The sequence below is a fragment of the Pelophylax lessonae genome (genome assembly GCF_965119305.1).
Source record: "Pelophylax lessonae genome assembly, chromosome: 3".
Taxonomy (NCBI): Eukaryota; Metazoa; Chordata; class Amphibia; order Anura; family Ranidae; genus Pelophylax; species Pelophylax lessonae.
The window spans coordinates 38,566,543-38,582,378 of record NC_138770.1 but is presented as its reverse complement, the minus strand read 5'-3'; the positions used below and the strand labels follow the sequence as shown (position 1 = coordinate 38,582,378).

The 15,836-nt window shown below is 45.4% G+C and overlaps 3 protein-coding genes across 3 annotated transcripts in view; 1 reads left to right on the top strand and 2 right to left on the bottom strand.

Moving 5' to 3' along the window:
• LOC309550737 (uncharacterized protein) overlaps window positions 1–15,836 on the top strand; it is a 578,111-nt gene that overhangs the window by 424,823 nt on the left and 137,452 nt on the right. The gene's annotated exons all lie outside the window — the stretch shown is intronic.
• LOC309550685 (uncharacterized protein) overlaps window positions 1–15,836 on the bottom strand; it is a 903,485-nt gene that overhangs the window by 877,088 nt on the left and 10,561 nt on the right. The window lies entirely within an intron of this gene.
• Window positions 8,661–15,836, bottom strand: part of LOC309550284 (uncharacterized protein) — a gene marked incomplete at both ends in the record, with an annotated part of 77,976 nt that continues 70,800 nt past the window's right edge. Inside the window, one exon of the mRNA XM_082250689.1 lies at window positions 8,661–9,600. Within this exon, the coding sequence (XP_082106815.1) occupies window positions 8,661–9,600 (940 nt within the window). The remainder of the gene's footprint in view (window positions 9,601–15,836) is intronic.

Sequence of the window (15,836 nt, the reverse complement as noted above, 5' to 3'; positions counted from 1 at the left end):
TCAGATAGGGTATGCTTTGCCAAATGTTCCGGTCACTTTTTTTTTCCTATGCCACATAAAGTACCCCAGAGTTGGCTGTATCATAAAATTACCTTTCTGTTTAAAAAGGAAGTCTAGAAGATGGGAGGGCTGCTGATAAGGGGGGGGGGAAGCACTGGTCAGCCTGTGCGGGCCCAGGCTCTGTATGTTCGATGAGGGGCCCCTACAGCTGTATGGGGGACAATTACTGCAGACAATGCCCTGTGACTCACCCTGCATAGCAACCGTCTTCTCCTCTCCCTCCTGCTTGTTCCAGTAATTGTGTACCCCACGGTATTCTGATCGCCCCCCTCCACAATCAGCCCCTTACTTCCTACAGTTCAGATGCCCTTGTTTCCCCCTCTTGCAGCACTTCTGGGTGTGAAGATGGAAAGGGGGGGGCAGTTAACATGTCATAATTACTGGCCCCTTCATTTCTTGAATGCATGCAGTAAACAATGTGCACCAACTGTCCCTGTGTTCATTTCTAACTGAAGCATAGTAAATTCTGTTTACTATGCTGTTTTACTTGTGTCTTTTTAAAGTTTCTTGTGGTAAAAACCAAGGAAACTTGTATCTCTGTGGTATATTAACCTCCCTGGCGGTATGATTCTGTCAGGAATTCTGTACCAAAAGAGGTACAATTCTTTTCATGGAAATTTGGCGTCATGTATTATAGGCCTACAATTCTTAGTAATTACTGACTTAAACCTGACCAAAACAAGACTCTAGTAGACATCCCAGATGTGATAAATTTGAAACACAAAAGCGTGAATTATAATCAAATCAATAATATAATTTTATTATATAATATATATAATAAAATTATTTTATTGATTAGATTATAATTCATGCGTTATATATTATATATATATGTGTGTATATATATATATATATATATATATGTGTGTGTATATATATATATAAATATATATATGTGTGTGTGTGTGTGTGTGTGTGTGTGTGTGTGTGTGTGTGTATATATATATATATATATATATATATATATATATATATATATATATATATATATATGTGTGTGTGTGTGTGTGTGTGTGTGTATATATATATATATATATATATATAATATAAAATGTGTTATGCATTTTGTGCAACGTTTTTTTTTCTGAATTTCCCTCCCTAGTTCCGCTCCCATGCAGCATTGCTGCTGCAGGGAACGGAACTAGGAAGTCCTCCTACCGACAGACGAGCGGCGGAGATCTCGGCTGGCGGTCACAGCAATGAGAGCTCATCGCTGGATCGCCAGGATAAGGTAAGAGACGCTCCACTGCGCTGTCTGCATAGCTCTGCCATTCACCCCGAGCGTGACTCGGGGATACCGATAATAGCAGAAAATTCCTACCCCGAGTCACGCTCGGGTTTACCGCTAGCGGGGTTAATGTGCTTTACTAAACCAAAATTCTGTACATACAAACAATTACAATTATAGGAATACAGCACAAGCCTAACGCAACCTAACAAGGAAAAATGCTACCTACTTCCTAGCAAAACTATGGTCTGTATACAATAAGTATACACAAAAAGGTTACTTAGCTCCGCTTATAAAAACTTCATGATCTCCTTGGTAATGAGGACCCCAGGCGATCGGGCAAAATCGTCTTCAGGTTCTGGCAGAGACCTTCCTTGGTGTTAAGTCATTACAAAGTCCTGCTCTCAATCTCTGTTCTTGGCTTTTATTTGGAAAGTTTTGAGAAGACAATTCTACCTGGGCGTATCCTTCTCTGCCCCACTGCACTGATGTCAAATATAGTAACTGTGACGGTACTCACCGTCACTGGGAGTGAAAGACAGATACTTAATGGACACTGAGAACATGCTTTGGATTACTTCAAATGGGACAGTAATATGTATCTCAAGAAACCTATGAAGACTGCTTCACATAGACTCATAACAGATGCTAATATCAGCTCAACCACCTGTCTTCCACACATCGTTGAATATGCTGATATACTGACCTGTTATCTACTGGGGGTTCTATGTTTACACTTATGATAATGTGTATTGTACTTCAATGTCAGAGATGGGCAGTCTGTCACTGGTGGTCCCTTCCTATTGTCTGTGTATTGAGGTGTGATGTGGATTCTGTTAAGCCTGTCTGTCCCATTGTTAAAGAACTCACATATTGTTTCTGTCCAGATGGCTAGATAATTAGTTAAGGTTAATTCTATTTCTGTATACAATTTCATCTACATATGATAATGTAATCAGGCAACCCCTGACCTGATGGGGTAATCTGATCAGGAGGGGGATGTCCATGCTGTGTGAGTTGTTCAATAAAAGAAAAGGTTCCAAAACTTGTACAAGCTAAGTTATCGGCTAGCTTTGTATGGGGGGCAGCTGGAATATTTGATATCTATGTTCCAGACTGAAGGAAGCCGTATAATGATGGAAGTCCACAAGCACAGTGTGGGTCTTGGATCTGTTACAGTAACATTGTCAAATTGAGCCACTAGGTGGCTGTTTTGTATCATACATGCCATAGGACATAGGTCAACCATGTCAAAAGTTCAAGCTAGATTTAGAGTTGACCAGAACACCTGTATAAACAATGGAAGCAGAGAGGACATCTTGTGTAAGCACACCAGGACATCTGTTTGACAAGTGTCCACTTGCAGAAAACCTGCTCAACAAACGCCCACTGTGTGGGAGTAAGTGAGCGTGGGAAAGTCACAAGAATATATATTATATATACACACACATACATACATCTCTATGTATATTATTTACATAAAAAATACATCAGATGCAACACATATGCTTCAGTTTGTGAATGAGCAAGGAGCTTCTGTACAGAATGCTTCCTGTTCTTTCATTCTGCAGTGCTGCAGAAAGCAGGATTAAGGAATCTATGTCCTCAATCCCTTGGTACTCTGGCCATGTGAATGAGTGTTTTTTTCATGCAGATGGAGCAACCTGTTACTATATGGGGATATAGTGGCTGTACAAACAATGCCACAGGTCCTAATTTGACATTGGTTTGCAATTGCAGGTAAGTGGCCCAAATGTGCACTCTTTGTTTGGTACTGTACACCTGAACCCACAGCAGCCCCACACTACTAAGGGGGGGCAGAGGACACTACAGTGGGAGGATGACGTGAAGGGGACAGAGGACACTACTGTGATGCTGTCTTTTTATTGGGCACCTGATGGGCTCTGAGTACTAGACTCTGCACCCCCCCCCCCCCCCCAGGGATCTTTGCTTTCCTCCATGTTGTCTAGGTAGATCTCAATCTCTGAAAGGTTGCCTATCCCTGGCTTAGATGAGACATTGCTTCATCACTAAAAATCAACCACCGTAAGAATCTGTTGTCCTCCATGTAGTCTGAAAGCATATGACAAAACTCTAACCTGAACCTTTTCTTCTGTCACTTGCATGAAGAGCTTGCACCAGTTGCAATCAGTATGGCCTCAGAAGTTGTCCTAACACACGCCAAACAGTTATATGAGGAATCCCAAGTTCTCGGCTAGCACGACGAGCGGACTTGTGCGGGCTTCGCTGAAAAGCCTCTTGAATAAGCTGTATGGGGCCCCATGATTTCTAACAGCAGACTATGCCAGTTGTAACTGTAATCTTTGTTCTCTTTGCTCTAACCGCTGAAAAGCCTCTTGAATAAGCAGTATGGGGCCCCGTGATTTCTAACAGCAGACTATGCCAGTTGTAACTGTAATCTTTGTTCTTTTGGGGGCAATGTGGCTTCTGAGATCTCTTGGGGGCAATGTGGCTTCTGAGATCTCTTGGCTTTCCAAAGACCACATTGGTTCTGCCCGGGATCACGCTCGACAAATAAGCATGCTGTTTGAGGACGTTCCAGTACTTTATGAACACCTTTTTAATTTCAAATGCTTTGTTGCTATATCTAGTGCTAAATAGGACCAAATCAGTGTCTCAATAACATCCTGATTTCTTTGCAACATCTTGATGTATTCCCTCTTGTATTTCTCATATGCTTCAGTGATCAGTTCTACAGTGTAACCTTTGTTTAAAAATAAGGTGCGCAAAACTCATATAAAAGGTGTTCCCTGAAATTAGGGAAACAAATCACAAACGTGATTAACAAATATTGTGGTATCAGAAAAATAATCAAAGTATAATATTATACCAACGAATAATACATGTTGCATGTGCTCTAGTATATCAACTGAACATCAAAGTGAATAAAACACTCTTCAACATAGTAGTGCAAAAATTGGCAAAGAATATATATAAAGTCCAATCCAAATAGTCCAAGTGTTATGGTGAGTAAAATGAGCTCCTTGGTGAAAAAATCCACAGCAAATCAAAGTGCAAGTGTTCCCACCACCAACTCTGGATTGGCTCCTTACCAGAAGAATGGATATGTAAGGGCGTAATATAGCACAAATCCAGGTGTAAAAAAACCACAGTGGATCCCTGAGACCACGCTAAATGAGAGGATGTGCCTCTTACCAGAAAAATTCTTGAATATAGGCATAGACATACACTTCACAGGGGTGGTGGATGTCCCTTCTGTGATCCCTAGGTCTGGATATGGCTCCTCCAAGGTCTCCCAGTGCCCCAGAAATGACAAAACCGCACAATAGTGTAATACCTCACAGACTGTTTAATAGTTAATTAGGTTACACTTACATAAAAACGGCTTGCTTCGGGGCATGTAGTACGGCAATGGAGAGAAAGGGGCCGCGGCCGCCTGCAGTGCGGTCCGCGGCGATGTGTGATGACGTTGCGGCGCAATACACTGATAGACTCTGCAGGCAGGAATAAAGCTGATAGCCAGATATATTCCCCACAAAAAAGCAAGGACAGACCCCCACAAGTGTTACCACGCTTGTCTGACGATCTCCTCTGCATGAGAAAGGAAGTGATGTCACACCGCATGAGGATGAACAGGACCCAGGCTAAGGAAAAATGGTTGCCCATAGAAAGCAATGTGAGGCTCTGGGAAAATGGCGCCGACATGTGCACAGAAGAAAACACAGTGCCACACACAAGATGGCGCCCGAAGGCGCCAAAACACACTACAATGATAGCTGCAGAAGCGCCCAAAGGGAAGCCAAGCAGCTGCCCACACCTAAAATGGCTGACCCAAGGTTTTTTACTCCGCAGCGGGCCGCCGCACATGTCTGCACCCAAACACACCACAAACAGTGTCACACAGGGTAGGGACCCCCACATAGCGTCCTAGACGCGGTAGAGCCCCCGCAGGGATCGGGAGTGAGGTGAGCCCCAAACACACAGACATGAGGGGATACCACAGACACAGCAGACTGCTATCCCCAGACAGAGGCTCCACATAGGATATACTTACTGTACCCGATGGCATGGGCGCCTCTCACCTATGGGAAGCCATCAGCCAAAAACGCAGGACGCTAGCAATGCACGGAACCGCGGTTGAGACGTCCAAGCGAGGTGGCCAATTCACGGGCTTTCATCCCTGAGGACAGGGATAGGTCATTTGCGAGGCCAGGGCGTACGCATAGCCTGCTAAACGCTTGATGGCAGGCTGGATTCCATAAGGCCCTCTGTCCAGGAGCACCAGGACGACCAGTGCGACTCCCAGCTCCGCAAACGCCGTCGTCTTCCGAAGAGCCGACTAACTAAATGCTGACAAATAAACAGCTAGTAGTGCAAAGAAAAAAACATTTGCAGAAAATAAAATCATAAAACAGGAGAAAGGCTGAGACCGTAGCCCCAGCACAGGGAAACCTATCTTACTCCTAACTAGGCAGAAGACAAACTGAGTTGGGATGGCTGATAGCAGGGGGGTATTGGACCAGTGGGACAGCCCCCATAGGTGTGTCTATGTAAATTGCTTTGTTTTTAACAAGTCTTATGCCTAGCTTGCTCCTATGGATAAGAGGTCAATACCCATTGGTGAAGACTGAATGAGTGCGTGGCGACTGTCAGAGGACGTAAGAGAAAAGTGCATTTTATATACAACTACACTGCTCAAAAAAATAAAAGGAATGCTTTTTAATCAGAGTATAGCATCAAGTCAGTTAAACTCCTGGGATATTGATCTAGTCAGTTAAGTAGCAGAGGGGGTTGGTAATCAGTTTTCGCTGCTTTGGTGTTAATGAAAGTAACAACAGGGATCACTAGATGGGCAACAATGAGATGACCTCCAAAGCAGAATGGTTTTACAGGTGAAGGCCACTGAAATGTTTTTCCTTACTCATCTTTTTTGACTGTTTTTCACTAGTTTTGCATTTGGCTAGGGTCAGTGTCACTACTGGTAGCATGAGGTGATACCTGGACCCTATAGAGGTTGCACAGGCAGTCCAACTCCTCCAGGATGGCACATCAATATGTGCCATTACCAGAAGGTTTGCTGTGTCTCCCAGCACAGGCTCAGGAGCATGGAGGAGATTCCAGGAGACAGGCAATTACTCTAGGAGAGCTGGACAAGGCCATAGAAGGCCCTTAACCCATCAGCAGGACCGGTATCTGCTTCTTTGTGCAAGGAGGAACAGGATGAGCACTACCACAGCTCTACAAAGTGACTCCCAGCAGGCCACTGGTGTGAATGTCTCTGACCAAATAATCAGAAACAGACTTCTTAATGGTGGCCTGAAGGCCCAACATCCTCTAGAGGGCCCTGAGCTCACTGCCTGCCACCGTGGAGCTTGATTGTCATTTGCCATTGAACACCAGAATTGGCAGGTCCCCCACTAGCACCCTGTGCTTTTCACAGATGAGAGCAGGTTCACCCTGATCACATGTGACAGATGTGAAAGGGTCTGGAGAAGCCATGGGGAACATTATGCTGCCTGTTGTTCAGCATGACTGGTTTGGAGGTGGGTCAGTGATGGTCTGGGGAGGCGTATCCATGGAGGGGCGCACAGACCTCTCCCAGGCTGGACAATGGCACCCTGACTGCCATTAGGTATTGGGATGAAATCCTTGGGTCCCTGGCTATGGCGCAGTCATCCAGTTCTGCGAGGGCCTTAATGAACATCCTCTTAGAACAATACCCCCAGTTTAAAAGCAGTTAAAAAAATACAACCAAATTCTTCACAACTGGGTGAATTCTGGCCACATTTGTTCAATTTTTCTTTTAACCACATTCCACCCAGCCTTAAAGAAAATTACGTCATATGATGTCCTTCACAACTTGCCCTCATGCGTGCCTCTGGGGGGGCGCGCAGCCTGGCAGATGATAGTGAGATGTGTCACTCGGACACACTGCATCTCTGATCAAGGATATTACGTAGGCTCTGTACCATGTGATCAGTTGCGTCCAATTGCAATTGATAACAGTGTAAATCGGAAATGCCGGTTCCGGCTTACAACACGTGAGTAGAGGAGAGCAGAAAAGCGGCTCTCCTGACGTAAAGTCATCTTCTACTTTACAGTGCTGTCTATCAGTGCTTCCTATCAGTGCCCATCATTGTCACCCATCAGTGCTGTGGCATATTAGTGCCCATCATTGTCCCCCATCAGTGCTTCCTATCAGTGCCCATCATTTCACCCATCAGTGCTGCATATTAGTGGCACCCCATCAGTGCACATCAGTGAAGAAGAAAAATTACTTATTTACAGAATTTTATAACAAATACTAAGAAAAACTTTTTCTTTCAAAGTTTTCGGTCCTTTTACAATTTGTTTAGCAAAAAAAAAAAAAAACCCAGTGGTGATCAAATACCACCAAAAGAAAGCTCTATTTGTGTCAAAAAATGATAAAAATGTCATTTGGGTACAGCGTTGCATGACTACACCATTGTCATTCAAAGTGTGAGAGCGCTGAAAGTTGAAAATTGGCCTGGGCAGGAAGGTGGTGAAAGTGCCCGGTATAGAAAGTGCTTTTATAGACTTCTATGACCTCATGCACACTAGGCATAAAAAATGCTGCTTATACAGACTTTTGGTGGGGTTTTTTCTTCAGCCTATATAAGCAACTCTATGTTAGCCTGTTTGTCCATTTTGCAATTTACAGGCATACTTGCAGAGGAGTGTTTTCAGGAACAAAAAAAAAAAAAAAAGTCACAAGTGCGTTTTTCAGAGGAGCCTTTGGGCAGAAAAATGCTTGATGGGCAAAAAACGTGGCATTTAGGCATGATCACCATTTTTAGGTGTGCATTGATTATAGCTGAAAAAGAGCAGAGGGGATATTTTTGAAAAACACTTATAAAAGTAAATGCTCATAAACAGTTGTGAAATTTGGGACACTATGAGCATTTTATGCTGCTTTTCTGCCAGAGGTTCTGCCATTTTTTCAGCTGTCTAGTGTGCATTGACCCTTTTTTTTACTAAAGGTGGTGAGTGCAGAATCAGGCTCACTTCTGCATAGAAACCAATCAGCTTTTGTTCATGAAAGCTTACACCACAAAATGCACTCAGCCAATGAAAGGTAATGACTCCATCTTTATTTTTCTACTGCTATCAATGGCCAACACGGTACAACACTTCATGCATGTCTTTGGTGATCTCCTTATGAAGTGTTTCTTACATGATGAAGATCAGCTATGGAGTATATCTGAGGTGTATATCAGGGTGTGCTTCTTCCCCACATGAGAGCTGTGATGTCCACCAACATTCATATAGAAGACATTTCCCCCACTCAAGGCACTAATACACCTCGAGGGTTGCGTGGGATCCCTGATGTACAGGAAGACAGGAGTTCAGTGAGTAACAATTCCCTCACTCAGGACAAGAAAGTGGTTTCTCCCCCATGTGAGATCTCTGATGTCTCCCCCATGTGAGATCTCTGATGTCTGGAAAGATGAGACTTTTCTGAAAAACATTTCTCGCATTTAGGACAGGAATACGGCTTCTCCCCTGTGTGAGATCTCTGATGTGTGACAAGTTTTGATTTTTGTACAAAACATTTCCCACAGTCAGAACAGGAATACGGCTTCTCACCTGTGTGCAATGTCTGATGTCTGTGAAGATTGGGCTTTCTTGCAAAACATTTCCCGCACTCAGGACAAGAATACGGCTTTTCCCCCGTGTGAGATCTCTGATGTATGACAAGTTCTGATTTTTGTACAAAACATTTGTCGCACTCAGAACAGGAATACCGCTTCTCCCCCGTGTGCAATGTTCGATGTCTCTGAAGATTGGACTTCATTGAAAAAGACTTCCCACACTCTGGACAGGAATACGGCTTCTCCCCCGTGTGCAATCTCTGATGTGTGTAAAGATGTGACGACTGTGAAAAACTTTTATCACACTTTGGACAAGAATATGGCTTTTCACCTGTGTGCAATCTCTGATGTCTAAGATAAAAGGACTTGTTTGCAAAACATTTCCCACACTTAGGGCAGGAGAATGGCATCTCACCTGTGTGCAATCTCTGATGGCTGTAAAGATGGGACATCTGTGAAAAACATTTCCCGCAGTCTGGGCAGGGATATGGCTTCTCCCCCGTGTGCAATCTCTGATGTCTGTAAAAATTGGATAGCCTTGAAAAAAATTTCCCGCACTTAGGACAGGAAAGTGGCTTATCCCCTGTGTGAGATTTCTGATGTATGTAAAGATGTGACTTATCCGAAAAATATTTCCCACACTCAAAGCAGGAATATGACTTCTCACCCACGTGCAATCTTTCATGTGTACAAAGGTTGGATTTCTTAGAAAAACATCTCCCACACTCAGTACAGGAAAACCTCTTTTCTGTTGGAAGGATGGAACTGTCTCTCACAGTCGGAGGTTCCTCAGGATAAGAGGAAAACGATGGTCCCTCTACACTGTGTGATGCCGGATGGACATTTGAGGTAGCCGGGTTTTCTCCTGGACTATACTGTGTGATGTCCTCATCTTCTACTTTACAGTCTGGAGACAAAGTGAGACAATCCTCTGAGGTTTTCCTCATCTCCCGTCCATGTACTAAAATAGAAATAAAAAGATTATTACTAGACATGAGCAGATCGGTTCCCCTAAACCAGGACTCCGCCCACATCAGGCAGCTCTGTCTCTGAGGATCTTACAATTCCCCCCTCAAGATACTAGTAAATGGGTTCTCTGATCTCCTACCAGTCAGAGAGTGAGGAAACAATGAGTATGTATAAGAGTAGCAGTGAGGAGGAGGTTATGGAGTGAATGTCGCCACTCCCTCTATCCCTCATGAACAACATCAGGACTGAGCCCCACCAGAGGTCAGAAAGTGAGGATAGGAGGAGAACAACCAAGATGAAGACTGGACTGATCCTTAAAGCGGAGTGCCACTCAAAAGTGGAACTTCCACTTTGAGGCCCCCTGACATGCCACATTTGGCATGTCATTTTTTTTTGGGGGGGGGGTAACATGTTTTGACAGGTACCGGCTCCCACTTCCGCTCAAACCGCCTAGGTGGCTAAAGCGAAAGTTCTTCTCTCCCCCTCCCTCCCTGAAATTTTCTGGGACACGTCAAAGGTCCCAGAAAATTGCCTGTCCACTCGGGAAGAGCAGCGCGACTCGCGAATGCCCACCTGGCTGAGAAGCCGCAAGATGTCACAGCCAGGTGCCCACAGTAGTGATGCCGGTGCCGTGGGGGGAAGAGGGAGAGAATCAAGACTTCTGCTGGCCACATCGCTAGATCGTGGGACAGGTGAGTGTGTGTTTATTAAAAGTCAGCAGCTACACATTTTGTAGCTGCTGACTTTTAATAAACACAAAAATATGATTTTTCCTACAGCTTACTTGTAAAATCCTTTTCTTGGAGTACATCACGGGACACAGAGCTGGTAATAACTATTTGAGTTATATGCCACCTATAGGTGAATGGACACTGGCAACAAATAGACAGGAATTTCCTCCTATAGAACCCCTCCCATACAAAAAGAACCTCAGTTTTTGAAGCAAAAAATGAAGATCCCAGAAAAAGAGGGGAGGGAAAAAGATTTTACAGGTAAGCAGCAGGAAAAACTGGATTTTTGTAAGAACTTACCGTAAAATCCGTTTCTCTGCAGTCCATTGACAGACGCAGCCTTCTTACTTCTTAACCATTGGGTTATGCTGACCCTGCAGGAGTAGTTCTGGCCAGGAAAAAAAATGAATTCTCCACGCCCAAGGGGCTGTCCCCACAGGCATAACCCACACCCTCTGCTCCAGCAAACCAGTTTCGTTGTAAGCACTGAAGAAGATATAAAAAAACATTCCCATATTAGAGGGGCAGTTACTGCGTCTATCAATGGACTTCAGAGAAACTGATTTTATGGTAAGTTCTTACAAAAATCCGGTTTTCTCTATCGTCCATCAACAGACGCAGCCTTCTTACTTCTTATCCATTGGTATGTCCTAAAGCAGTGTAGGCATGAGGGGTGGGAAAAATGCAACCAGAGAGTAATGTAACTCCAAAGGCTAAACCTAGCCAACTGGGAACATGAAGCTCAACCAAGAACAACAGGAGCTCACCCAGGCAAAAAAAAACTCTAAAGAGAAATAAACTATTCTCTTATGAAACAGCAGCCTGCAAAACCTTGTGGCCAAAGGAAGCATCCGAAGATGCCAACAAAATTAACCTTGTGGAATTTTGTAAAGGTGTGTACAGACGACCAAGTTGCTGCTTTACAAACTTGCACTACTGAGGCCTGATGACGAAAAGCCCAAGAGGCACTCGGCGCTCTAGTAGAATGAGCCTTCACAGGAGGCTTCAAAGGCGGAACCTGACCTTTGAGTTAATAAGCCTGGACAACTGTCTGCCTGATCAATCTGGATATGGTCGCAGCAGACGCAGCCAAACCTTTCCTAGGTCCTTTGGTAAGAACAAAGAGAGAGTCCGATCTTCTAAAAGACTCAGTTACCGTCAGATAAACCCTTATCGCCCAAACCACATCCAGAGAGTGCAAGGCAATTTCCTTGGGATGCTTGGGCTTAGGACATAAGGAAGGCAACACAATGTCTTCATTGAGATGAAAATCCAGCACCACCTTAGGGAGGAAAGACGGATTAGGTTGATGTACCACTTTATCTCTGTGGACCACCAAATAAGGTGAAGACAGGACAGCACCACCAACTCAGACACTCTGTGGGTAGAAGTAATAGCTACCAGGAAGGTAACCTTCTGCGACAAAGAATGTAGAGAAATCTCCCTAATATTCTCAAAAGGAGGCTTTTGAAGAACAGACAAAACCAGATTGAGATCCCACGGAGGCAACAGGGATCTCCTCGGAGGAGCCAGATGATGCACCCTCTGAAGAAAAGTTTGAATCAAGTTATTAGTGGCCAACGGACGTTGGAAGTAAATAGCCAAGGCCGACACTTGGCCCTTGATAGTGCCCAAAGCCAACCGCTGCTCAACCCCTTTTTGTAAAAAGGCCAAAACCTTAGCTATAGAAAACAAGCGAGGGTGCAGCTGCAGTGATTCACACCATAAAATGTACGATTTCCACGTACGATGATAGATCTTCCTGGACGTCAATTTCCTGGCCTTCAAAAGTGTAGGAATCACCGAGTCAGAAAGGCTTCTATCCCCCCAACACCTTGCTTTCAACAGCCAAGCCGTTAAAGCCAGCGACCGTAAAGCAGGATGGAAGATCTGTCCCTGAGACAGCAGATCCTCCCGTGGAGGAAGTCTCCATGGAGGGTCTACGACCATTCTTACCAGGTCTGCGTACCAAGTCCGCCGAGGCCAGTCTGGTGCCATCAGAATGACTGGAATGCCTTCCACCGCCACCCAACGAAGAAACCTCGACAGGAGTACGAGCAGAGGGAAGGCATAAATCAGCCGATACTGGCTCCAAGGAGCCACCAAGGCGTCTGTGGCATCAGGCTGTAACGCTCCTGCGTTTCTTATATGGTGTGGATTTTCAGCTGCAGAAATAGATCCACGTCAGTAGTCATGTAAGAGATATGCTGAGATACCATTCCCAACCTCAATGACTCATCATGTGTGGAAGGTCTTATTTCAGCCAGTAAATACACACAGTTAGCAAGCTGGTTCCTAGAATGACTTTATGTATGTGGTAACACAATGATGAAGGTTGAGGGATAGGTTGAGTGGAGGTGATAGGTGATAGACACTTGAAGGTGAGACAGTAGCAGATGGATGCAGGAAGGTTTAGCAATGTTGTATGATAGCAGATGATAGAATAGCAGGTGGACATACAAAAGAGATCAACCCAGTGCAGAAAAGTAGCAGTAGTCTCAAGAGCTAGCAATCTAGTTTATGCAGATGTAATAAACAGTCTTTACTATGCAGAGCTAGATAGTGTAAGCTTAGTATAAGTTTATAGAGAATTCCCCTGCGGGGTACTTAGCACTATTAGCGATACAGCCGAAGGGTGGTTCAGGAGAGGCGGATGATCCAGTAGCGGGATAAAGGGATCAGCGCAGCGAGGTTCCGTCAGCGAAGTAAGCTTGCAAGCATGGAAGCTTCAAGCAAGGTTAGCATCCAAGTAAGGGTGTTTGAACGAACACATGTGAGTGAGAACCGACGCCTTAAATAGCCATCTAGTCCGGCGCTGAGTGATGACAGCTCCAGTCTTAAAGGTGTATGCGCACCTTTCCAAAAGTAAATGGTAGGGCGCATACACTTGTGGAAAGTGTAATTTAGGGTACCAAAGGTACCGGAACATTACACAGGCACAGGATCCCTCGACCTAGCCACAAACCGCTGAACTTTTCTGTTGAGGCGAGACACAAAAAGATCCACCTCCGGAGTCCCCCACCGGACACACAGGAGGTGAAACATCTCCGGATGAAGGGACCATTCCCCCCTGATCCAGCACCTGACAACTCAGGTAATCCGCTTGCCAATTCTCCACACCCGGAATGTGGACTGCGTAAAGGGCCGAACACTGTGTTCCACCCAAATCAGAATCTCGGCCACCTCCGTGGCCACCAGGACACTCTTGGCGCCCCCTTGATGATTAATGTAAGCCATGGTCGTGGCATTGTCCGATTGTATCCGAACCGGGGACCCTCGTAGCTGACTTGTCCAGTGGAACAGGCAAAGCTTGATCACTCTGAGCTCCAGAATATTGATCGGCAAGGAAGACTCTTCTGTTGACCAAGTCCCCTGGGCACAGAGCTTCCCCAGCACTCCACCCCAGCCCGACAGGCTGGCGTCCGTGATGGACCACCGTCCAGAACAGCGGCAGGAAGGACTTGTCCTGACACAAAGCTGGCGACTGGATCCAACAGGATAGAGCCGACTTTGTGAGATGGCTCAAACTAATTTTCTGGTCCAATGACGGAGGACCCTATTCCATTTTGCAAGAATCTTTTTCTGCAGAGGCTTTGAGTGAGACTGAGGAAAGGGGCCGCCTCGAAGGTCGATACCATCAGACCCAGGGCCCTCATGCAAGTCCACAAGGAAGACCTATCGGTTTCCATCAGCAACCTGATCGCCTTTTGCAACTTCTGAAGCTTTTCCAAGGGGAGAAAGACCCTCACCAGGACAGAGTCAAGAGTCAGCCCCAGATATGTGACCCCTATGGCTGGCGTCAGAGCAGATTTTTTAAAATTGATCATCCACCCAAATTCCTGAAGGATCTGAACTGTAATAGAGATGTTGCCCAACAGATCCGAAAGAGACTCTGGTCGCAATATTAGATCATCCAGATATCCCAAAATCGCAATTCCTCTCTGACGCAACAAGGCCAGGACCTTGGTAAAAACTCTGGGAGCGGAGGCGATACCAAAGGGTAACACCACAAATTGAAAGTGCTGCTCTGCCACTGCAAAGCAGAGGAATCGCTGATGTCCCTCGAAGATGGGAACATGCAAATACGCATCTCTGATATCGATGGAGGCCAGAAAATCCCCCTGATTTAAGGATGCCACCACCGATCTAATGGACTCCATTCTAAACTTCTACACCCGCACAAAGCGGTTCAGAGCCTTGAGATCCAGAATTGGACACACCTTGCCCTCCTTTCTGGGCACTGTGAACAGATTGGAATAGAAGCCGTGAAAGCAACCCTGCTAAGGAACCGGCACAATCACTCCTTGAGCCAGGAGATCCTGCACAGCATCCCAAAGATCTTTAAACGATCCGGAGACAGGTGAAGATTTGACTGAAAAAACCTGTCCACCGGCCAGGAACGAAATTCGATCTTGTACCCGGAACGAATCAGTTTGTGAACCCATTTGTCTTGAATGAAGGAAGTCCAGGGTTCCTGAAAGAAGCGCAGACGCCCCCCCACCCCAGAAGCGGGTGAGGGTGCCTCTGAAGAGGACTTGTCCACAGAACCAGGCGGACTGGTCTTGGGCCTGCCCCAGTGCTTCTTAGTCCCTCCAGAAGCTCTGAACCTGCTTACCTTTTTCTTGCGCCCCGGAGGCATGAAAAAAACGCCTATGAGTGGTATAGGAAAGCCCCCCGCTTAGTACGTGTGTTCTACCCTTGGAGGATTGAGGAAGAAGAGTACTCTTCCCACCAGTCAGACCTTTGACCAACTCATCCAGTAAGTCGCGAAACAATCGCTCGCCCAAAAAAGGAAGATCCATAAGTTCCATCAGCTACGGGGGAACTATGTCAGGATCCAAGTTCCCCTTCAGAACCTTAATCCAGTCCGTAGCCGTCTGTGATACTAAAACAGACACAATCCAGTCCGTAACCATCTGTGATACTAAAACAGACACAACAACCGGTTTTAGAATAGAACCCGCCAATACATGAAGATGGCGGGAAAGGGATTCCACCCGCCTGTCCACCGGATCCGTAAAAACCGGGGAATCTTCCACAGGCACTATAGTAGATTTGTTCAACCTGGAAACAGGATGATCCACCTTAGGCGGTACTGTCCAACGGTTGGAGACGTCTCAGCAAAGGGATAACGGCGCTTAAAGCGCCTAGGCACAACTAGCACGTGCTTGATGCGCCACCATTGTTCATTAACAATATCATGAAAAGTCTCTGGACAAGGAAAAACCTTTCCCAATTTTTTGGTCTTGCGGG